The following is a 24,788-nucleotide window of genomic DNA, read 5'->3' as shown; positions in this document are numbered from 1 at the left end:
TTGCTACAAACATACGGCTACAGTAGATATCATATATATGTAGAACTAGATGCAAATGACAGACTGTGTCGGTGTTACAACATGTATTATTGAACAGAGATGCGAAATGACAGACTTTCCGACTTAAGTAAACAGCCGCCATCTTAAAGCAGTAGACCTCTCTAGAAGGCTCTGTTGTAGCGAACCTAATTAACTTTTTATCTAAAATATTCCTAAATCGGCAAATCTTGTCTTGAATCTATCTTTAAATGATGAAATACTGTTAAAACTTTGACAAAAGTAGACAGAAGGGAAAGTATGGAATAACGGGAGCAATTTTAACAACTGTAACAGTTGATTCACAACATTAAATTGAATGTAGTTTAAAGCTGCTGATACAGAATGGGGACTGGAGTATTTTATTTACTGTTATTTTTGTATATTTGTTTACTGTTATATGTTAACTTGATACTGAAATAGTAGTTTGGTTTAGCCTGAGAGGATTTTTGAACAATTTTGGAACTAATGTACAAAACATTAAAAAGAAAAAAAAGAAAAGGAGGGGGTGCATCAATAATCGTTTTATAATCGAATCGGAGCCTCTGAATCGTAATCGAATCGTTAGGTGCCCAAAGATTCCCAGCTCTAATAGTAATAATAGAGTGAAACCTTCATTTTTGTGACTAAAACCCAAATCAAATATTTTATTCAAGAAATAATTTTCCAGACATCTGAAAAACTGCAGCTGAACATAAACATTTTCATAAATGACTAATAATAATTTTTCCCCATATGTCAATTTTGTGATTTGAATAGAGGATGATGTCATATCTAATGTTAGCACACAAAAGCTAATCCCCGCGAATTGGAAGTATTGCTGCATAAGACACCATGAATAAACAATACCTCCTCCAAAGGTGGTTACAAGTCCAGTGCCAAGCCCTCCAGTGGTCGACTTGTTGCCGAATAGATTCCCACCTGCCGTGTTTGCTCCAAAGGCTGCAGAGAGCACCAATACAAAAAATAAACTGTTACACATTGGCATGTTCCGGAATGAGATTTTGACGGTACGATAACCTTGAGGAAAAACACCACGGTTTCACAGTATCACTGTATTGCAATTATAGCTCCAAAATGTGTTATTTTGAGATGTATGGGTTAAAAAAAAAAATTGCAAATTGGAACATGAATATAATATTAAAATAAAGAAACAAAAAATACTAATATAAAACTAAATATTTTAAATAAAATTAAAATCAACAGAACTTATAGCCTACCCACAGCCACAACTCAGGTTGCTCAGGATTAGAGCAATCACAAAAATTGCTATAAAAAAAAGTAAAAACACTTCTAAATAAAATTAAAATATATCTACTGTACGATTTTTTTGAGGAGGCAAAAAGCTCAAGTGAAGTTTTGCCATTTTCAGCCACTGTGTCAACTCTAGTCTACATGTCATGCCTTTGTATTAAAAAGACAAAGAATTCATAAGTTATTAAGTTAAACATGGATAAGTTAGATCAAATGTAATATTGTTGTGTAAAGGTTTCATCCAAAAAACATTGGGAGTGAGACCTATCCTTGTCCAGCGAACGTGCATTTGTGTTTAGAGCCTTTTCCTTCATTCAACCTTGTTTCTCAGTGGCCGTGAGATTTATAACCTCGACGAAGTTGCTCTCGCAGCTAAGACTAGGCTAACATTCGTCTTTTAAGTTTTTAGTCAGTTTTTTATTTTGAAAATGAAAGGAAAATGTGTGTTTTGTTTTTGGCCAACTTTTTCATGGTGTTCATGGATATGACTTCCTCACATTCTGCTGTGTTTGTGCTAATGAAGCTACTCACATGTGTAAAAACACTATTGTACAACGTTTTAATCTTTTAAGTGCATGTTCTTACCACCAAATGTTGATGGGTTTGCTCCGGTTCCTAGCGTTAGCGCGGGTTTGTTGCCAAAGATTCCACTGCCCGTGCCAAAAGAGGGGGCACTGGTCGTGGTGGTGCCGAAGCCGCTGGCTTTGTTTCCAAATATGCTGGGCTGGAAGACGCGACAAGACACGTAAGTCCAATTCATTGTACACCCTTTTTGGTTCTCACGCTTACCTGAGTGCCCACATTGCCAAAGCCGGTGCTGGCTTGGCCAAAGAGACCGCCGCCGGCGCCGAAGCCGGTGGCAGTGCTCGTCTGAGCCGTTCCGAACAAGCTGCCTGACTGAGATGCCGCCGTATTGCCAAACAGACCCTGGAACACCATGAGAGGTCGTTTATGCTGCAATAGTCATTCAGGAATTTTGCGTGGCATTTGACAAATATCTTAGTAGGGCTCCAGACTGATATTTTTTTACTAGCAGAGGCCCTAACTTATAATTTTAGTGTTCATTCACTGCCATCCCTCCCAGTTCAAACGGATTGAACGTTTCAGGGGACGCACACTGGAAACTGACATGCACAGTTTTCCTCTAATTTTCACTGTTTAACAGATAAATATTTTCATAATAAATGCATAAAACTACAAACTTATGAATCTATGTTTTATTCTCTATCAGTTTTGACATCAACCACTATACTGCTTACAAATTAAGTTAATATAGGATTTTTTTAGGGCAATTCACCCAGTTATAACATGGATGTGGCATGTCCCATTCAGGACAAAAAAAAAATATACCGTATATGAAAAAGAAGATTAAAAAAGCAGAATTTAAACATAGTCATGGGTTTAAGTCAGGGGTCAGGAACTTTTCTGACCGAGAGAGCCAAAGCACCCAAAATAATTTAAAATGTGGTCCCGCGAGAGCCAAACAAAGTGTGTGCGTGTCACATATATACAGTATATATGCTTTTACACATAGTCGCCGAGTTGTCATTGAAATAAATCTTGAGAAAACAACATAGAAAGTCAAACATCGTTACGCAGTTGTACACTCACCACTTGGAAAATAACTTTAAATAACTGCAAAACCAACAACCAGAGACGACCAGCGGGACACAAGTCTCACTCTCCTGGAAGTGGTGACAATTTGACAGTCCAAAAAGTCACGAAAGTGAAAGCGATTTCTCAACTGTGTGACTTAGACTACCATGTGGTTCCCTTTCGTGGTTTAATTTTCCACTGTGTATTTTTTTATAAACTCCAGTTCGCTCAGCATGGAGTCGGGAGGGCCGACCCCGCCGCTGGCTGAGCAGTTTCTGCTTCATACATCGTCCACCTTCATCTTTTTCTTCTGTTGTATCCGCCCTTGGCAAACCAGCTTGTTATATTACCGCCAACAAGTGGATTTAACTGAGAAGGCGTTTGTCAGCGACAAAAACAAAAAAATGTTACTTGTCGCACAAGTGCAAGCAGATGAAAAAATACTCCCACTGACTAATTTCACTCACAAAACGCAACCATCTGGTCGCGGTCTGGAGCCCTGCTTCTATTGAAAAATTTAAAATGTCATATGTAAGTAAAGGTTTTACCATGGTGCTGGTACTTGCTTGGCCCATTGTGTTGGTGTTGCCAAAGGAAAAGCCGCTGCTTTGCGCTGTGGTGGTCTGACCGAACGGCTTGAAAAGGCTGCCGGCTTGCTGTTGGTTGGGTTGGCTGAAAAGCCCCCCTGTGGTGCCGCTGAACCCCCCAGTCGGGGCTGGTTTGGACGAACACAAACAACTTATATGTACCTTTTAGCACATGTACATGTAATTTAAACATTTTTCCTAGGGCTGTCAAAATTATCGCGTTAACGGGCTGTAATTTAATTAATTGCGTTAAAATATTTGACGCAATTAACGCACATGCCCCGCTCAAACAGATTAAAATGACAGCACAGTGCCATGGCCACTAGTTACTTGTGTTTTGTCGCCCTCCGCTGGCGCTTGGGTGCAACTGATTTTATGCACCATGAGAATTGTGTAATTATTGACATCAATAATGGTGAGCTACTAGTTTATATATTGACTGAAAACTTTACAAATTTTACTAAAACGAAAACATTAAGAGGGGTTTTAATATAAAATTTCTATAACTTGTACTAACATTTATCTTGTAAGAACTACAAGTCTTTCTATCCATGGATTGCTTTAACAATGTTAATGTTAATCCCATCTTGTTGATTTATTGTTATAATAAACAAATACAGTACTTATGTACAGTATGTTGAATGTATACATCTGTATTGTGTCTTATCCTTCCATTACAACAATAATTTACAAAAAATATGGCATATTTTATAGATGGTTTGAATTGCGATTAATTACGATTAATTTTTAAGCTGTGATTAACTCGATTAAAAATTGCAATCGTTTGACAGCCCTGATTTTTCCCCAAAAATATCTTTAAAGAAATATTATTGTGTAGTTTGAGATTTTGAAAAGCTGAATGCCAACTCATTAGTTGCTATTGATTGAAATAGACATCCAATCTATTTCAACAAGGATGGCACTGAAACATAATAATAATTCATTGCCAAACCTCCCTCAGAACTCACCTTGGCCAAAAGTAGTCTTGTTCTGTCCAAAAGAGAAGTTGTTGTTGGACGCTGCTGAGCCGAACAGGCCAGTGGGGGCGCTGGATGTGGGGGCCGCAGCACCAAACAGGCCACCCGTCGCGGCGGGCATTTGGTTGGTGGCGCCCTTGCGTCCTGCCTGGTAGTCCTCCAGCCTCAATTCCTGGAGTGCAAAAAATTAAAAACCCAATTCAGTCAGAAACGGGATCCAGCAGAATAGGGAGAAACTTCAGTTTCATTCTGAAACTTGTTGTGAAATGACAATTAAGGGCATTCTGATGCAAAATTGTAGATGGCTCGACCAAGTTACCTCCAGTGATTTGTTCTCGTACTCCTTCATGGCAGTGATGCACTGATGCTTGGTGGTGATGTTTGTGGTCACGCCGCCTTTCACCATGGTGTCATTTGATGTTGGAGCCTAAGTACAAAACACAGTAAATTGACACCATGTCATGTTTGGACTTTCAGCAACAGATGTCAAAACCCGGAAGTGCCTGATAATTTATCACTTTGCATCTCAAAATTAAGACTCTTATATTTTCCTGAATGTTGTGGTTTTCAAATAAGTCCCAATGAGTCCTGTAAAATTCAGGTAGGACATCCTATAATTGTCTACCTGTATGTTCGTGGATTGTTTTCCTCCAGAGCGGGATGCAAGATGAGTTAAGAATGCAAAAAAAGTTGTGGACCACTGCTGGATGGATCAATGCTTTGCCTCCAAATTAGAAATCGACAGATTATCAGCCCCGATATTTAGAAATTTGAAGTATATCGCTAATGGCCTTTTTTTTTCCTCCTGACTGAGCGATATGGAAAAAAAAAAATTTCAATTTAAAACCGGGTTATATATTTGTTATTTCTACAAGTTGTGCATTAGTTTAGACCCGTTTTTATATTTGTGGTTATATATTTTCTGTGGAAAATTTTCAGAGAGCAATTTATTCAACATTATAAGAGATTTTCCTAAATCTTGGAAATTCAGGCACTTCTGGAGCTGTTATTTTATATTTGTGTGATTAAATAAACATGCTTTAGTCAGTTCAATATAGTTCAGTGTTTGCATTATTCAATTTTATACGCCATTTTTCACAATTTTAAGGCAAGTGAATATCTGCTCCAAAAATCTGTTAGCGGCCACTCTAATTACTAACAATCGGTATCGGGCCTTAAAAATCCAAATCGTTCGATCTCTACTCCAGATTATTTATGTTTATGGCCATACCATATTGACCAGTGTCTAGTGATAGCTGTTTTAACTATTCTAATCACTATCAACAAATTCCTCCAATTAAAAAAAAGCCATATGAGTATTTCATTGTTTAAATGTTCACCCCCCCAGTCATCAATAGGATAAAGTTAATGAAAATATTCGACAATAACAACACTATTAGTTTTTTTCCGCCTTGTGTCTATAATGGATTAATTGCACATAGGTCATTTCCTCTTAGAAATATCGCTTTTGTCTCATCCGAATTACTTTTAGTCAGACTTTTAGTTGGATTCATCAAAAAAAGTGAAGTTTGTGAATATGGTTTCCAGTCTTAAACCTTCTGCAAAACCTTGATGTGGCCTGTGAGCAAAATGATTTTGACAGCTACGATTAAAGCAGTCACTCCACATTTAAATCTCATCTACTCACAATAAATTTGATCGTTGTTCCAGGCTGCTGTGTGGCTGAGAAGCCCGACCCTCCAAACAAGGAGGTGCCCCCTCCAAACGGGTTGGCGGTGGTGTTGGTAGAGCCGAAGAGCCCGCCTGTGCTGGTGCTCGTCCCAAAGCCTGCGTTTCAGACATACATCCTTGGTCATAAGTTTTCAAATTCTGTCATTGAACTGAACTGAAAGTCTGAAAACCATTGACCGCGGGTGTACATGCTGTGACCCCTTTAAAATCACAAAGGTGTATTCGGTGAAAGTGACTCACTCCCGAAGGTTGTGGGTTTGTTGGCGCTAAAAGCATTGTTCTGTTGGGAGAAGAGCCCGCCGGCGGCCGTGTTCCCTGCCGCTGTGTTGCCAAACAGGCTGGTGGATGTGGCGCTGGGGGCGGCAAAGCCGAAACTGGTGCTGGTGGAAGATGTCGGCGTCTGGCTGAAGGTGCTTGATCCAAACAGGCCGCCTGGATGAGGGAAAGGGATGAGGCGTCCTGCTTTGTGCGCGAGCGTCAACACGGTGACACAGTAGAGTTCACCAACCGGGTTTATTCTGTGTGGTGCCAAAGAGCCCTCCGGTGTTGGTGGTCGCCCCGAACGCAGACGTACCAAACCCCCCCGTGGTCCCAAAGCCCGTGTCTGCACAAATAAAGCACACTCGGATGTCGCCCAACATACCCACCACCAAAAAAAACGAATCGCGGTCGCCGGTCCCAACGGGTGTCGCCCCCCCACATCCTCCCCGGTGCCATCCCCCTCCGGTGCCTTCCCATTTCGTCTGAGGTGTTTTGTTGTGACTTTCCTCACAGCGAGCTCGCTGGTCCAAAAGTCTGAACGCGCCAGTCTTTTGACTTGGTAAAAAGTTGATGGACTTACTTTGCTGCCCGAAGGTGGACGAGGTACCAAACCCCCCCGAGCCTCCGCCGAAGGGTGTGCCAAACGACTTGTTGAACATCTTGCCCCGCTAGCAGGCCAGCACGGGTTCCCTGCATACAAGCAAAAAGTCAATCAACATCATGTCACATGTTTATGCTGTAAAAGAGGTTATTCGTCAGTTTTGTTTTGGATGTATTGAAAGGGCCGAGAGAGTGAATCACTCAAATTTTTTTTTTGAAATTGACATTTATCTCACGATATGGCGATACAACAATTATCAAAACATGGACCAAGAAATAAATCTATTGATAAACAGAAAAAAACAAGCTATTTTGATCCGGCTGCTGTAAATTCAAATGAGTTTCGCACTGGTTTATCACAAGTAGACGTCCATCGCCGTCAATGACAGCCAATGCGTTAACATGGACAATTGTGGAAAATTTTTGTAACATTTCAGTTCCTGATATATCGAATAATAGCAGGAGCATATCGATTACCTATCGGGGTATGAAGTACCGCTATTGATAGTTTCTCACCTCACAAATGTGAGTAGATTATTCTTTGGATTGAGTCTGAAAATTGAATCATTATGTCACTTACAAAGTTGAATTTCAAATTCAGCTGGTTAAGGTATTTTGTTGTTTTGTTTTATTTAAATGAAAGTGGACGACGTGCCTGAAATGCAGTTTGTATCGAATTACATATACGAGACGTTGAATAATAATTTAATCAGTGTGATAATGCTAACCCCTCGCAATTCAACTCATTTCAGAATTTTTTTTTAGCAATGTTCAACATGAACACTTACAAAAAACTTGGTGAAGGCGAAGGGCTCACGATCAGCATGATACAAGCTGTTGTACCGTCCACATTTTCCCATTCCATTTCATTTCGTTCTGCGCTATTTTAAGTTGCTGAAGCAAACAACACATTATACAAGTCGGCGAGTCTGGTCGGATGTAATAAAGCTGATAAAACACGGTCGACGTCACAGCCAGTGGTCAGTGCATGCGTAGCACACTTCCCGCTAGCACGTTAGCTTGCCGAACTCATCGCGCCCATGTCAACAAAGTGGCTTTCGTCTTACGTAGGGGTCGAACGACGTCGTTTTCGGATTGACTGCGCCCAGGTCACAACGCTGAGATGCGGGAAGAACTTGTCAAAAGTTCCGAGCGTTCAATGTAGTAGCATTAGCCGTGCACGGCTAATTCTGGCTCGTTTCGCTAAACAACAAAAAGCTAACCGCATGCCTTCTTGAGCCGCTATTTACCTTCGCCGACGAGTTTCTCACTTTCTCCACTAACCCCTTCTTGGTAAAAACTTGAGAATTACGATAAAGTGTGGGTAAGAAATGTTTCGCTAGCTTAACATGACGCTAGCTTTATCAGCGCGGGGGGAAATAGTCGTCATGACGTAATTCCTTGGTTCTTGGAGATATTTCATTGGTAGTTGGCAAACAGTTTATTGATGCATTAGCGCCACCGCTGGGGTGGAGGGTAGATCTTTATAAAACCACAACCCACTCTGAAATACATTACTGTACTAGTAGCGATCGTAATAATAGATTAATAACCAAATTGTTTCTCATTCATTTTCAATGTGTAAAAAAATGTCCCCAATTCAAGAGAAATGAATTACCAGATATTAATAGGATGTGTCCCCCAATTGTTCCCGAATCCATTGAGGCTTATGGAGGGTGCTGCCATTGACGTCCATGGACGTCCAAATTTGTTGTCATTCATTTTCAATGGATTAAAAAAAATGTCTCCAAATCAACAGGAAATGATCAACTATCAATAGGACGTTTCCCCCAAATGTCCGCGAATCCATTGACACTTATGGAGGGTGCTGCCATTGACGTCCGTGGACGTCCAAACTTCCCATTCATTTCCAATGGCATTTAATCATGTTTTTCATTCTATTGATGCTAATGTACTTGGATTCCATTGACGCCTATGTAAGTCGATTCCCTTGACGTCTATGGACGTCCAAAATTTTTCCCATTCATTTTCAAAGGCAAAAAAAAAACAATTTCCCCAGATCAAAAGGAAATGACCAGATATCAATACGACGTGTCCCCCAAATGTCCCAGAATCCATTGACACTTATGGAGGGTGCTGCCATTGACGTCCATGGACGTCCAAACTTCCCATTCATTTCCAATGGCATTTAATCATGTTTTTTTTCATTCTATTGATGCTAATGTACTTGGATTCCATTGACACCTATGTAAGTTGATACCATTGACGTCCATGGACGTCCAAAAATGTTCCCACTCATTTTCAAAGGTGAAAAAAAAACAATTTCCCCAGATCGACAGGAAATGACCAAATATCAATACTACGTGTCCCACAAATGTCCCCAATTCCATTGATGCTTATGGAGGGTGCTGCCATTGACGTCCATGGAAGTCCAAATTATTTCCCATTCATTTTCAATGGCAAAAAAAAAAATGTCCCCAAATCAACAGGAAGTGTCCTGATATTGTCCCCAAAATGTCCCCAAGCCAACCTGGGCGGGGTTAAGATCTGTATCACCACAGAGCAAAGATCCAGAGTAAATTCTCCAGAATTTGCAGTTTCTAGTAATAGATTAATAATGATAAACAGAAAATGTTTTGTTCTCAAAGAGCGTAGGCTTGCATAGGGAAGGAAGGGACATAACACTAGCAACTTTTCAGGATGCTTAAATTGTCCCCAACAAGTTTGAAGCAACCTTATTTGCATTATATAATGAGTTCAATTATATAGGTAATTTAGATTATCTTCCCATATGCTGTAAGGATAGAACTGACCCTACCATTATTAAGTGAATTATTTTCATTATGTGCAGACTTATATTTGCCCCTTTTCACTTGCTGAATGCATACCTGTCAACCCCAAGGCCGTGGCAATCTTACAAATAGTGACGTATGCCCTTACAAATTGGTGACTAATCTTACAACGTTGTATACAGCGTGCAATATGAAACAAAAATAAAACTTTTTAAAATTATATTAATTTATTGGTAATATTGTTTAAGTTTTAGTCTCCCAACATACGTTTTTAGCTCGTTATCGTCTAGTCATCGTCATGAAAAAGTTGTTCGTCGACAAAATATGTTCATGATAGTCATCGTTGACGAAAACAACACTGATGAGAAGTGATCAGCAATAGTTGCAGGCAAATTGTGTTCGCCAACAAATTGGCAGAATAAAATCTCCGCTTTCGTCACAGCATAGCTTTTCATTCTGCAGACTGCATCTTTATGACCAGTGTTGTTAATCTTACTTTTAAAAAGTAATTAGTTACAAATTACTTCTCCCAAAAAGTAATTGAATTAGTAACTCGGTTACCTTAATGTAAGAGTAATTAGTTACTTGGCAAAGTAACTGGTGTTAACTTTCATGGTTTTTGTTTTTTCATTTTTAAAAAAAACAAACAAAAAACACAGTAACCTTTGCTATGTTTGTAAGTCATTTAATGTTGTGAATCAACCGTTAAAGTTGTTAAAATTGCTCCCGTTTTTGCATTAGTTCCCTTCTGTCTACTTTCGACATATGAAAGTTTTAAAACTGTTTCATCATTGAAAGATAGATTCAAGTCAAGATTTTGCCGATTTAGGAGTATTTTAGATAAAAAGTTACTTAGGTTCGCTAGGAAGATTCCCTACAACAGAGCCTTTCTGAGAAGTCTACTGCTTTAAAATGGCGACTGTTTACTAACGCCGCAGAGTATGTCATTTCGCATGTAGTTCTATATGCATGTGATATCTACGTAGATTGTAGGCTGTCGGCTACAGTCAGGAAATATTGGAGCCACCTAGCCTAGCATCGCGTTTGCTACAGCATCACAACAAACACTCTTCCCTCTCCGTGTCTCTGACTTTTCTCGCGTCATTCAACCAACGTAGTAACGCATAGTAACGCACATTGTCTCATTGCCGAAATGGTGACAATGTATGTATGTATCGAGAGATTTTGAGTGAAAATCTCCTTCCATTAGCAAGGGCATTGAAGATGAGACGTGACTGGGTCTTTCAGCATGACAATGATCCCAAACACACAGCCAGGGCAACAAAGGTGTGGCTTCGTAAGAACCATTTCAAGGTCCTGGAGTGGCCTAGCCAGTGTCCAGATCTTAACCCCATAGAAAATCTGTGGAGGGAGTTGAAAGTCCGTGTTGCCCAATGACAGCCTCAAAACATCATTGCTATAGAGGAGATCTGCATGGAGCAATGGGCCAAAATACCAGCAACAGTGTGTGAAAAGCTTGTGAAGAGTTACAGAAAATGTTTGGCCTCCGTTTTTGCCAACAAAGGGTACATAACAAAGTATTGAGATGAACTTTTGGTATTGACCAAATACTTATTTTCCACCATGATTTGCAAATAAATTCTTTAAAATCAAACAATGTGATTTTCTGTTTTTTTGTTTTTTTTCCACATTCTGTCTTTCATGGTTGAGGTTTACCCATGTTGACAATTACAGGCCTCTAATATTTTCAAGTGGGAGAACTTGCACAATTAGTGGTTGACTAAATACTTATATGCCCCAGGCGGCAGCCGGCCCTCTAGACGACCGGCGGCCGTTCTGTGATCCTCCAGAAGCTACAGCTACCAGTCCGCCCCTGGTTCAATGTATAGGTTAATAGCTTAAGGAGAATAAAAAAAAAAAAAAAAAAAAAAAAACAACCACGATTTCCTTTATATGAAACAATTTTGAAAAATGACTTTCTCCATGAAAATAACTTTTTCATTTTTAGGTTTGAAACACAACAGCAGATTCATGAGAAATGTAGCCCTGACCCCTGTTCGTCCTATCTGTTTGGTCTTAATGTCTCATCCCCTTCAAAAAGTGTACATGCAGGTTATGCTGTTATAGCGTCCCTACCAATGTTGAGACCAAACCTACGCTCTTGTACCAATGAGTCACTTTCCACTAGAATTTCAGTCAGTTTCTGTCAATTTTGTGGCCTTTTCAGGTCACTTCCTTGTTAAGTCATTGGCTGCAATTGACAGGGCAAGACGTCCAATCCATTTTGACTGGGACGGCAAATAAACAAACGTTCATTTTGACTGGGCAGTGGGTTCGAGGGGGGAAAATAAATTAGCCCCTTGTAATTTATTTGATCTTGTTAGAATATATTTTTTTTGTATTGATAGACTGATTTCAGGTGTTAAAACAAAATAATCCACACAAAAATTATTATTTGAAATAACAAAAACATCTGAAAAGGAGTGAGAAGAAGCAAAGCTTATAAGGTCCCCACCCCTACACATTCAAAATACAATGAATTTTATGCATAAGACGTACCTCCATATAATTCAAAACTGTACATGCATATCAATATAACAAAATAATCAATAAGTAAATAAACACAAAACGATAAATACAAACTTCAAAACCATCATTGCACAGGTTCACACATGTAACACTGAAATATTGACTGTTTAAACATTCTCTTGAATTGATAAATATTTTGACATTCTATTAACTCTACATTCAGAGCATTCGATAGCCTTACTCCACAAACTGATATGTTGAAACCTCTCATTGTTGTTCTGTTCTTAATCTTTTTAAAATTAAATGTCCTTCTTAGATTATAATGCGCGTCTTCTAAATTAAACAACTGTTGAATATTACCAGACAATTTATTATTTTTTGCCTTGAACATAATTTGTACTGTTCGGTAATCAACCAAATCAGCGAATTTTAAAATCTTTGAATAAAAAAAAAAGTGAATGAGTATGGTCCACATATCCTTTCTTATGAATAACACGTATTGCTCTTTTTTGAAGAATAGTATAAATGTATGTTTTTGTATTTATGTTATTGTTTTACATTTTGATTTTTTGGGGGGTAAGACTTCAGTATGTTGTCATTATGCTTTCTTGTTCTTCATGTTTCTTCCTAAAAAATGATCAATTCACTCTGTGGGTGTGAGTGAGGCTGCACAGCCAACTTGCCTCATCTCTGACTTGACGTGCCTGTTATCTGTTTTGAATTTGTTTTAAAATTGCAACATGGGTTCTAAATGGGCCAGTGAGTGTATAGTTAACTAATTCACAGTCACGAGTGAAACAATTTTCTCAAGTTTATTGGTTTTTCCTTGACACATATTCATCAGCAAGTTTAAAAAGCAGTGAGCAAAACAGTTTGGGAACAATTTATCATGTAAAGACATCATAGATTAGACAGCATGAAACATTTCCGTCATCAAGCAGCTGAAGACCCCTTCCAGGTTTCACATACTGACAGAATTTCATAGTTTCGATACAAATAAATGATGAGTTTAAAGTGACAGCATGTACATGAAAGGTTTATGTTTAAGTTCAGAGGCTTAACATGTTTCAGGTGTATGCAGGAAAAAAATATAGCTCTCAGAATACATTGGCAGCTTTAGCAGGAGCAACTGGCAAATGTAAGTGACAGCACAGATTGTACACAAGCACAACTCTGATATCCCGATCTTTCAACCCATAAACGAGAGAACTCAGACATCTGGGGAGTTGGAAAAATAATACAAATATAAAAGTGTGGAACCGTACGAAGGCCAACCATGAGGTGAACCAGACTGCGATATTTGTCATGATAGTGGCGTAGAGCAATGATATTAGGGTTAGGCCCAGCTGCACAAGGTGCAGCAGCAGCGTGTTCTGAGCTTTCCGGGCCAAGTGTTTTCCTGTGTTTGCCGATCTGGCCGACACAACTACACCAACGTAGCTGAAAAGGACGCACAGGCTTGCTGAGGCGAACATGAAATACATATAAAATTTGTTATAAAATAGAGAAACTGGCTCAATGGCCAAACTAATGAAATTGCAAAGCTGTGACATTTGCAGACTCTCCAGTTGGTGAAAAGGAAACATCATCAACAAAAACCCCTGGATGAGAATATTCAAAAAACAAAAGCTCCACAAGGCGAGCGCAGCAGCCACAGTGTTCCTGGCGGTGGTGATGGAGGCGTGTCGGAGAGGGTGACACACAGCCACATATCTCTCCAGTGACATTGCCACCAGCACCAAAGGAGAAATCCTACTGAAGAGATAGTTGAGCATGATGAGCACGCCGCACACAGGATACGTGAGAGTGACGCGAAGTGTGCTCAGAAAGTAAATCAGCTGGCTGACGACCATCTGCAGCGTGTCTCCGAGCAGCAGGTGAAACAGCAGGATGTAGCGCGACGTCTCCCGAAATACACATTTGCTCCTTAAGGTGAACAACATGACCCCGTTCACAATTAGGAAGACCAAGCAGAAGGAGGCGATAAAAGTTCCGGCCGCAACTCGCTCCATGAGACTCACCTTGTCTCTTTCACTTGAGGTCACATTGGCTTGCAACATGGATGTGAGACATGCGGCAACAACAACAACAAAAAATCAAGCAGTGAGTTGGACAGCAGCACGCTTTATATGTTTTGAATGTTGCGTGTTGACACAGCAGGTCACCATGCAACGCCACCTCAGCCAAGCCCCCACCCGTTGTGAAGATCACCCTGGATCACACAAGTCAACAGACAAACATAATTAAAACAAATGTAAGGATAAGAAAAATGAGTCACAGAGCTAATGTATTCAAATTGATGAGAAACTCTTGAATAAAAAATGAATAACATTTAATTTTTTGATGAGTAAAGCATTCCTCAGCGTGAGTATGAAGTTCACTCCATACCCAGGTGTGGCATGGCCTAAAATTGGTCACCTAATTATTCAATTGATTTTCCACAAAGTTTCTGTCAGGTTTAGGATAAACGCTATTTTTGTGCAGTCACAAAGAGGCCAAACAAGAGTTTCAGTAATTGGTGAACTTGGGGTTTTCTGTCAAGACCAGCACTTCTAATACATTTACAGTGCAGTTACAGTACATTTACAGCAGAAGTATTTGCACCCCTTGTGATTTTGCAAGTTCACCCACTTAGAAAATAGGTAGAGGTCTGAAATTTCAGTCATAGATGCATTTCCACTTATAGTGACATAATCTAGAAAAAAAAATCCGGAACTCATTTTGTATGATTTTTCAATAGTTTATTTGTAATTTACTGAGTTTCATAAGTATTTGTACCAGGGGTGAAAGTGGCTAGAATTTCTTGCCGGAACTCCCCGATGTGAAGATTGCCACGGAGCCAGAAATTGTGTTTATTTATTTATTTTTCCTTTTTTTGGGGTAGGGGTAAAATCTAAAACTACTGAAATGCAAAGAAAACAGTTTTGGCACTGTTTTTCATTCAAAATTGTATTAGCAATAACCTTAACCTCCATCTCCTATTTTTTATTTTCCCTCATTTCCTCACATACTGCACTAAATGCCAAATCTCAATTTTAAGAACTTAAGAACATAGGATGTATATTAAAAATAAAAATGTATAACTTTACTTTTGCTTTCTTAAAAAAAAAAAAAAAAAAAAAAGATATAAGTAACATACATATAGAAAAATAAGCGGTGTTGTCACAGATTACTTGAAAAAGTAATTTAATTACTGATTATTGATTACGCCTCAAAAAAGTAATCTAGTTACTTTACTGATTACTTCATTATCAAAGTAACTAAGTTACTTTAAAAGTAATCTATCATTTACTTTTTACCCATTTTTCTCCCTTTGCCGCCTCAACATAAGAATGATAACAGAAAAATGTCATCACATGTAATTGACTTTCCGATGATTGAATTTAAAGGGGAATATCAGAATTTCGCGCTAGTTTAGCCACTCCGGAGCCCTGAAACTAACAAATATCTGACAAACTGCTTAGAATTTGTTGAAATCAACTCCACCGACCAATTAAATCCTGCTAACTCTAAGATTAGGCCTAATGTCAAAACTTCTGAATTTCGGGTTATGGTTAACAGCATATCAGTGCCAATGTAAAACAGTGCAAACTGACGGCACAATAATCAACAACACACAAGTGGATTGTACAGTGCAATAAACACAAAGGTGGTGGCGGGCGCGGATGTGCGTGCAGCCGTGCACATTAACAACCCGGAAGTACTCCTCTCAACACACACGCAGTTGGCCACAAAACGTGGCGGCAACTAAGCACTTTACGCTCAATTGGACTTACAACACATCCCACAGATGCTAAACGAACACATCATCTCACGGCATAAATGTGCAACACGCATATGATGTAAACAAAGCTTGCCAACTTGGAGCGATGACTGCCCGTCCTTGCTACGGCAAAGCTACGAAACGGCCGCGCATGTAGGGGGTCCAACCTTTTGCTGATACCCTCCAGAATGAAGGAAAAATACTCACCTTCATTCATGGATATCCACAGATCAACATTCCCTCGCAACGTCTCAACACTCGGCGCGAATGTCCACCCGCCTCAGTCCCACAACACGTGACGCGAGACCAAAACAGGAAATAGCTAAGAGGTTGTCATGGAAACACGTACCGGGAACCTTTTATTTTAGCATTTTCTATTCAAAATGCTCTTCGTACATAACTATTCTTCATTCTACATACGTTATGAGGCTATGAAAAAATAGTAACGCAGAGACACTAAGGAAACTAACTTTAATCAGATTACTGGTGTAGAAAAATGAACGCGTCAGATTACTCGTTACTGAAAAAAGTAATCAGATTACAGTAACTAACGCGTTGCTGACAACACTGAAAATAAGTACAAGACTTATAATATGCAGAGTGAAATGGAATATATTTTGAAGATCGCGCAAACATTGACTTTTTAAATCATAAGTAAATGAATAAGTAGCCTAACATAAATGAACAAATATAAGTCCAAAGTGCACATTGACAGCTAAGATGGTCTGAACCTCCCCATCAGAGCAAATAAAACTAAATATGATTAATAAGCCTCCTCAACTCTTTCCTTGCTCTTAAAGATTTGATCCATTTTCTATTGCATTGCCCTTTTTTTGTCGCATCAATTCAACAATTTTTTTTTTTTTTTTTTGCTGTTCCAGAAAACAAGCTTTTCTTGTTGGAGATTTAATGCATGTATGGCAGCTTAGCATTTAAAAAAAAAAATTTTTTTTTTTTACATAGCGTTTTAGTCAACCACTAATTGTGCAAGTTCTCACACTTGAAAATATTAGAGAGGCCTGTAATTGTCAACATGGTTAAACGTCAACCATGAGAGACAGAATGTGGAAAAAAAAAAAACCCCAGAAAATAACATTGTTTGATTTTTAAAGAATTTATTTGCAAATCATGTTCGAAAATAAGTATTTGGTCTATACCAAAAGTTCATCTCAATACTTTGTTATGTACCCTTTGTTGGCAATAACGGGGGCCAAACGTTTTCTGTAACTCTTCACAAGCTTTTCACACACTGTTGCTGGTATTTTGGCCCATTCCTCCATGCAGATCTCCTCTAGAGCAGTGATGTTTTGGGGCTGTCATTGGGCAACACGGACTTTCAACTCCCTCCTCACCCCATGGCGTCAAAATGATAACAAGAACGGGGAGCAAAAATCCCACAACCACACGGGGGGACCTAGTGAATGACCTACAGAGAGCTGGGACCACAGTAACAAAGGCTACTATCAGTAACACAATGCGCCGCCAGGGACTCAAATCCTGCACTGCCAGACGTGTCCCCCTGCTGAAGAAAGTACACGTCCATGCCAGTCTGCAGTTCGCTAGAGAGCATTTGGATGATCCAGAAGAGGACTGGGAGAATGTTTTATGGTCAGATGAAACTAAAATATAACTTTTTGGTAGAAAGACAGGTTCTCTTGTTTGGAAGAAAAAGAATACTGAATTGCACCATACCCACTGTGAAGCATGGGGGTGGAAACATCAAGCTTTGGGGCTGTTTTTCTTCAAAGGGACCAGGACGACTGATCTGTGCAAAGGAAAGAATGAATGGGGCCATGTATCGAGAGATTTTGAGTGAAAATCTCCTTCCATCAGCAAGGGCATTGAAGATGAGACGTGGCTAGGTCTTTCAGCATGACAATGATCCCAAACACACAGCCAGGGCAACAAAGGAGTGGCTTCGTAAGAAGCATTTCAAGGTCCTGGAGTGGCCTAGCCAGTCTCCAGATCTCAACCCCATAGAAAATATGTGGAGGGAGTTGAAAGTCCGTGTTGCCCAACAACAGCCCCAAAACATCACTGCTTTAGAGAAGATCTGCATGGAAGAATGGGTCAAAATACCAGCAACAGTGTGTGAAAAGCTTGTGAAGACATACAGAAAACGTTTGGCCTCCGTTATTCCCAACAAAGCGTACATAACAAAGTATGAGATGAACTTTTGGTATTGACCAAATACTTATTTTCCACCATGATTTGCAAAAAAATTATTTATAAATCATGCAATGTGATTTTGCCTATCAGTGAGCTAAGCTCCGTTAGGCATCATGGGAAATGTATTTTTGAACTGCTGCGTTTGGAAACATGCTGGTTGAATAGTTTCAGTTTACCTTGGTTATTGTTTGAGTGCAATCCAGAACATCGAATGAGAATAAAAATTGAGTGGGAATTACAATTTTTCAACGACAATTGTCGTAATAGTAATTTATAAAAATGCTCGTAGTCAGGAAAAGCGGCATGGAAAATGAATGAATGTTTAGTTGGCATATAGCATACTGTGTGTGTGTATTGACTGGATTACATTTCCATTGGTCTTCATTATATTATTTTTTTTAATCATTTAATTCGTTTTTTGTTCTTTTTTTTTTTTTTGCGTTTTTATTGTTTGATTATTTTTTTGGAAGAAAAACCTGTCAAGTAAAAAATTGATTTATATACTGTATATATATATATATATATATATATATATATATATATATTTTTTTTTTTTTAATAAAACTGAATTTTTCTATCCAGGCGGAGGAGACACACTTTAAATATATTAAAGTGATATAGGCATCTTTGAGTGAAGTTCGAGTATGGGTATGAGTAAATATGGTCACCCTAGAAAAAGGGTGAGACTTGACTGATGATTTGGTGTCTTTTATTATCAAACCTTTGCAAAACAAATGATGACGAAATGATATGCTAATTTTCTGAGATAAGGATTTTTGTTTTTTCTTGACCTTTTTCGCTCAAAGCATCAATATTCAGTTGTGTGTAATGAATCTAAAATATATGAAAGTTTATCAGTAAATTACGGAAAATAATTACCTTTACCACAATATAATTTTTTGAGAAGGCCCAATATATCTATATATATATATATATGTATACAGTGGGGAGAACAAGTATTTGATACACTGACAATGGGAAAACCCACTGGCACTGTATCAAATACTTGTTCTCCCCACTGTACGGTATATCTGTCTATTGTGACCGAACACGAGGTAGGCCTTGCCAGGAAGGAGCTCGAGACGCCAAGGTTTCCAACCAAACAGCTTCTCTATTCAGAAAAAACAGCGGGTTTCCCCAAAATCAAAAGGCCAAAATGCAGCACAAGAAGTCACTAAACAAACAAACAAACAAACTAAATGTCTCAAAAATGGCAACTTAGGTCTGTTCTCATCAAAATATTTTCTGCCATTTCTTTCTGTCAATCTCCTTCCGCCTCTCCCTTCGCTTCATTTGGTTGTCTCTTATATAGTGCCCCAGGCCAGCTGCGATTAAGTGGCTTAAGCAGCCACACCTGGAGGTGTTGTGCGGCATGCTGGGGGGCGTAGTCTTTCGGCTGGCAGCCATTTTGACTGAATTCTTCATCTCTGGCTGAAGAATGTAACAGCCCTCAACTACTTGCCCCCGCATGATGTCACAATATATTCATCCTTCTGCTATGAATTGAAATTAATGTATCACTACTGAACATCTAATCCATTTGAACTAGGAGGTTGGCAGCAAAGTTCATTCGCTTTCAGCCTCCCACTTCAAACGGATTGGACGTCTGTTGTCTAATGGCAGATATTCTGTTCATGAGAGAGTAGCAGCACAAAGTACCTGTAATCTGTTTTGTGTTTATGTATGAAACTGCATCTGTTGTATCTTAAGCTGCCAACGTGAGGGCTTAGTTCACCTCTTCACCAGGATGGAAATTCCTCTGGTATTTTCTTGTTTATGAGACATTTCCTTCATAAGAGCTAAATTGTCAAATACATTTGTGAATATAAGAATATGACGCCAAAGATTTCAGACACCATGACATTTTATTATGCAGTCAAGTCAGTTCACACAGTTTACATTATGTGGGGCATCCTTGATCCTTCTCCCACCATCCACCAGGTCAAGACTTTACCCCCACTCTTTATAGTTTTTGTAGCATGCATATAACAACAGTTACAGGTACAGTTATAGTACACACATATTCTGTTTATACATTATTGACAAAACTGACAAATAATTGTGGCATTAAGAATGTCATTGTGCACATGAGTGTTTCTTTGTATTGAGGGCATGACACCGTATCGAATTTGAATGTTTCCCACGTGTAGGCAGGACGACAGAAAGAGGCTCTTGTGGCTCAATCACAATATTAACAGGAATGGCTAACACTTTGAGGTGACAGCAGAAATGGTACACAAACACGACTCTGAGATTCTGATCTCTCAACCCGTACACCAGCCCGCTCAGACTTCTGGGAAGGAGGTAAAAGCACACAAATAGGCTCGATCGGACTCGTGAGAATACCAACCGGTTTAACAATGTTGAGAATTTTGTCAAGATAATAGCGAATGGCACTGACAATAGGCTGAGGCCCAACTGCACCAGGTGCAGTAGCAGCGTGTTCCGAGCTTTACGGGTGGAGTCTTTGTCCGTGGCCGCCGATCTGGCCACTATGATTACCCCGAGGTAGCTGAAAATGATGCTCAGGCCTGCCAAGATGAACACAAAATAAGTATAAACATCATAGTAACGTTCTAAAACAGGAACAAGTAAAATGGCATGGAAGGTGCACATCTGTGTCATTTCCAGACTCTCCAGCTGGTCAAAAGGAAACTTGATCAATAAAAGTCCCTGAATGAGAACATTCACAAAACAAAAAAGCCACACAGCGAGCACTGCAACCATCGTGTTCCTGACGGTAGTGATGGAGGAGTGTCGAAGAGGGTGGCACACAGCGACATATCTCTCCAGTGACATTACCACTAGCACCAAAGCAGATACCCTACTAACAAGATTGGCAAACATGACGAGCACGCCGCACATTGGATACGTGAGAGTGATGAGCGAGGCACTCAGCAAGTACAACAGCAAGCTGAAGGCCAGCTGGAGCGTGTCTCCAAGCAGCAGGTGAAACAGCAGGATGTAGCGCGACGTCTCCCGGAACACACGTTTACTCCTCAAGGTGAACAACATAACTCCGTTGACAAAGAGGAACATCAAGCAGGAGGAGATGGTCATGCTGGCGGTCACCAAATGCTCCGTGAGGCTGAACCCGACAGTCATGTTTGCCACCAACAAATGCTGCATGAGTGTGGAAGATGCAGCAAAATAAATAAATAAATAAAGTGAAAGACCAAATGTTCTCCAGCCTCTTGAGTCACATCACAGCAGACGGCCAGCTCGACTGCTTTATATGTTTGCTTGCTCCGTGTTGACATATCAGGTCACCATGCAACACCATAGTGCCCCCACCCCTTTTTAGCCTCACACTGGAATGGATTGAATGTCAATCAGCATCAATTGCAGCCAATGAGTTAATTGATGACATCACTTTAAACAGTTCCAACAGTCGGACAGTTCTTGATCTATTTTTTAGTTTGTTTTATACCAAACTTACATTGTAGCCGATGTAAAAACAAAAGCAGCTGACCAGGTTTGTCTATTTTCGTCCATGGAATCAACGCTGCGGCTAATAGTCCGGTGCGGCTTATCTATCGACAAATGCCGTTTTCGTGACAAATTTGGTGTGTGGTGGCTTATAGTGAAGGGAAAAGGTACCGTTCTCGCACACACCATATAATTGTTTGCATTAGTATAACACATTCATTTAATTATAGTTTAGGCAGACTCCACTCAGTGGCCTTGAACACAATAAAGTGAATCACCTTATATGCGCTCATGAGGGGGAAAAGGAAATATGGTACCGTTTCTCGTGGGCACCGTCTAACTGTTTGCATTACTCGAACACACGTAATATAATCAATCAGGGAATAGTGTCATTTCTCATATTCACTGTAGTACTGCACTACTCTGACACACCTAATGTAAAATAAATAGCAACCCATAGTTTAAAGAAACAGAATAGATACACAACACCATCTTATCACAGAAGCCCAAAACGTGTGCGCCACGAGCAAGATTGACGCACCAACTCTGGCAATCAGTCCTCCCGACAAACGAACAAGGACAAAGACCAGCGTGCTTTGTCCTAAAACAAGTAGTTCCAGCCCGGATAACAAAGTTGATAGCAGGCGCTTGTGACATCAAGACCAGCGTCGGTCGCTGTGGCAACCACATCCCATCGCGCGCGAACCTAAACAGCCCGAAAGTGGCCAGAGAGGGATGATCCCAAAGCAACGCCTGGACACACCTTCGGGCGGCCCACGGACTTAAAAAACACTGGACACTGAGATAAGACAGATTTTTGCTGCTCGGAAACATGTAGCCTTGTTTTGGATCCAGAATTGTCCCTCCGTCGTCTGTTTTTGCCTTGTTTTTGACCATTGTCGACGAATAAATTGTCAACCTGCTTTCGGCGAGTCTTTTTCAAACTTTTGGAACATGGAGTCAGTACAGAGGGTTAATATCAGAGATGAACGCGCAAAGTTCCGCCTTTCCGGTTGGCGCGCGCGGAGGCAGCATCGGCAGAGTAGCACTTTGTTCAGCTGTCGCTGTTTCTGTGCGGCTTGTCTGGGGAGGCGAATTTCAACAATAGTCAGATGCGCCTTATAGTCCGAAAATTACGGTACTTATGACTGGCCAGAACCGACAACAACAAAAAAACAGTTCTCACTTCAGTTCCAACAGATGGACAGTTCTTGATCTATTTCTTAGTTTGATTCATAAACTTCATAATTATATTGACGGGACATATTCCCCAGACACTGCGGCATGCCTTTTCATGGGGGGCCGTCCCACACTCCGCTTGAGTTATTCGCAGTCTGTCGTAGTTCTTCTTCAACACATGCAGTGACCCAACGCCGGATTTAGGTTGAAAAAGTACGGAAGCTGTACCGGATACAAACAAGAATGATTGTCTCAGGAGTGATTTGTTTGAGGATTCAAGGTAATTATTATATTTTTCGTACCATGCATGCATTTTGAAACAGACAATGGGAGAAATTAGCCGCTACAGCATTGGCATTATACTTCGCAATATTTATGTAAAAGAAATGCTAACTGCCTTGTTTTTTGCTTTTAACCAAGAATCGAGACTGTTTTACATCCATATCTATAAAGAATTCAGGGATTTAAGCATTTATTCACAAGAATTTTCAACGTATAAAGCTCTTTATCTGTGTTTCCACGCGGTCAGCTTTGACGGAGATACCGTAATTTCCCGAATATAATGCGCACCCCAAATTTACTTGTAAAATCTAGGGAAAATTATTGTACCCGTTGATAACGCACACCCTAATTTTAGCACCAATATATAGAAGAATACAAGAAAACAGAGCTCGATACAGAAATGTCATTTTACTGACTGATGAAACACTGCACAAGCATAGCACATTGGTAGGTCAAAACATTACCATAAACTGACAATATTTACGGTAATAATATGATTTGACAACTTCTCCAACTTACCAGAATCTAGGAGAAAACAAAACAGATGTGACTTTTCTTTTAAAGGCTGCTGTATAACTTGCTCGTTTCATCATGATGAATAAATGTTTCTTCCATGGATTGATACGGTAAAATGAAAGTGAGAACATAAGTCGGAAATCAGAGAGAGGTCATCGCTGTCGACACGACAGTAACAATAAGAACTATTGTTATTTGGGTTTGAGTTTCCCGAGGGACGGATATAGTTGACGCACACACACAGGAAGTCTGTGTTGTTACGTTTGTTATGGTCTGAGTTGTGGAGCTCCAATAAACGTTGACTCAAATGAGTTCAAGAAACTAAATTCTGTGCTTTATGAAGAGTGAAAAAAGCAGAATTTAACACAGACGAAATCATTCGGCCGATTAGAGTGAAGTGTTACCTAAACAAAATGGTGACGTCACGTACCGTAATGGTCGGCAAAGGGGCGCCGCATACGTTTCTTCAACACAACGTGGCCGTGTCAATAAAAAAAAAAAAAAAAAAATCGGTTTGTATATACAGTACTGTGCGAAAGTTTTAGGCAGGACACCTGCCTAAAACTTTTGCACAGTACTGTATATGTAATATATATATATTTCTGTCTCCATCCATGTACCCGTTTATAATGCGCACCATGATTTTACAAGTTGATTTTGGGGGAAAAAGTGCACGTTATATTCAGGAAATTACGGTAGGCCTCCTATGAATTGGCCCCCCACGCCCTGTGTCCCGTCAAAACATTATGAAGTCTATGTTTGATTGTAATATAACAAACTTACATTCAGCTGATGTAAAAACAAAAGTAGCAGATCTGGTTTGTCTATCATTGTCAATGGAATCAAATGCATTGAAGTTGACAAGAAAGCATCAAAACATGCGGTGATGGGATGGGTTGGTCAGACAATCAAAATAGTTTACTGTCAGGGATTTCAAACTAAACTTATCCGAGGACCGTCCGAGATAAACATCTGGGTGAATGTGGGCCACATGCATTCTACAAAAAGGCGTTAACTATTCCCTAAAAGTATAATCAATTTTTATGAATAATAATTTAGAACATAAACGGTTCCTCAGACCATGAAGAAGATTGATGACACTCCCCTTCTATCGGCTCCATGCTATTTTACACTTTCTAGTGGAGTAATGACATCTATTGGTCTACTTTTTTTAGCTTTGGAACTTTCTCCATGTAAAGAATAC

The 24,788-nt window shown here is 39.7% G+C and overlaps 3 protein-coding genes across 4 annotated transcripts in view; all 3 read right to left on the bottom strand.

The window, feature by feature from the left end:
- nup98 (nucleoporin 98 and 96 precursor) overlaps nucleotides 1-8,430 on the bottom strand; it is a 28,610-nt gene extending 20,180 nt beyond the window's left edge. Inside the window, exons 1-11 of one of the 2 annotated variants that reach the window (XM_057821640.1) lie at nucleotides 8,254-8,430; nucleotides 6,984-7,093; nucleotides 6,651-6,746; nucleotides 6,383-6,574; nucleotides 6,099-6,238; nucleotides 4,770-4,877; nucleotides 4,442-4,622; nucleotides 3,435-3,601; nucleotides 2,080-2,217; nucleotides 1,876-2,014; nucleotides 886-978 (exon numbers count right to left, since the gene is read on the bottom strand). In XM_057821640.1, coding sequence (XP_057677623.1) covers nucleotides 886-978; nucleotides 1,876-2,014; nucleotides 2,080-2,217; nucleotides 3,435-3,601; nucleotides 4,442-4,622; nucleotides 4,770-4,877; nucleotides 6,099-6,238; nucleotides 6,383-6,574; nucleotides 6,651-6,746; nucleotides 6,984-7,062 — 1,333 coding nt within the window. In that variant the 5' untranslated portion in view covers nucleotides 7,063-7,093; nucleotides 8,254-8,430. The remainder of the gene's footprint in view (nucleotides 1-885; nucleotides 979-1,875; nucleotides 2,015-2,079; nucleotides 2,218-3,434; nucleotides 3,602-4,441; nucleotides 4,623-4,769; nucleotides 4,878-6,098; nucleotides 6,239-6,382; nucleotides 6,575-6,650; nucleotides 6,747-6,983; nucleotides 7,094-8,253) is intronic. The other variant, XM_057821641.1, reaches the window with a different exon arrangement.
- A 4,913-nt stretch (nucleotides 8,431-13,343) lies between these two features.
- Nucleotides 13,344-14,306, bottom strand: LOC130906888 (odorant receptor 131-2-like). The gene has a single exon (XM_057821568.1). The coding sequence runs from the start codon at nucleotides 14,304-14,306 to the stop codon at nucleotides 13,344-13,346; it is 963 nt and encodes a 320-aa protein (XP_057677551.1).
- A 5,948-nt stretch (nucleotides 14,307-20,254) lies between these two features.
- LOC130906887 (odorant receptor 131-2-like) lies at nucleotides 20,255-21,307 on the bottom strand. The gene has a single exon (XM_057821566.1). It carries the CDS (start codon nucleotides 21,305-21,307, stop codon nucleotides 20,255-20,257), a length of 1,053 nt encoding a protein of 350 aa, XP_057677549.1.
- Nucleotides 21,308-24,788: the final 3,481 nt, after the last annotated feature.

The sequence above is a fragment of the Corythoichthys intestinalis genome, chromosome 18 (assembly GCF_030265065.1).
Source record: "Corythoichthys intestinalis isolate RoL2023-P3 chromosome 18, ASM3026506v1, whole genome shotgun sequence".
NCBI lineage: Eukaryota > Metazoa > Chordata > Actinopteri > Syngnathiformes > Syngnathidae > Corythoichthys > Corythoichthys intestinalis.
The sequence above is the reverse complement of the archived record's forward strand: the minus strand, read 5'-3'. Positions and strand labels throughout refer to the sequence as shown.

Coding starts and splice junctions, on each gene's coding strand:
- LOC130906888 (XM_057821568.1), bottom strand. CDS start 14,306: ATGTTGCAAGCCAATGTGACCTCAAGTGAAAGAGACAAGGTGAGTCTC.
- LOC130906887 (XM_057821566.1), bottom strand. CDS start 21,307: ATGCAGCATTTGTTGGTGGCAAACATGACTGTCGGGTTCAGCCTCACG.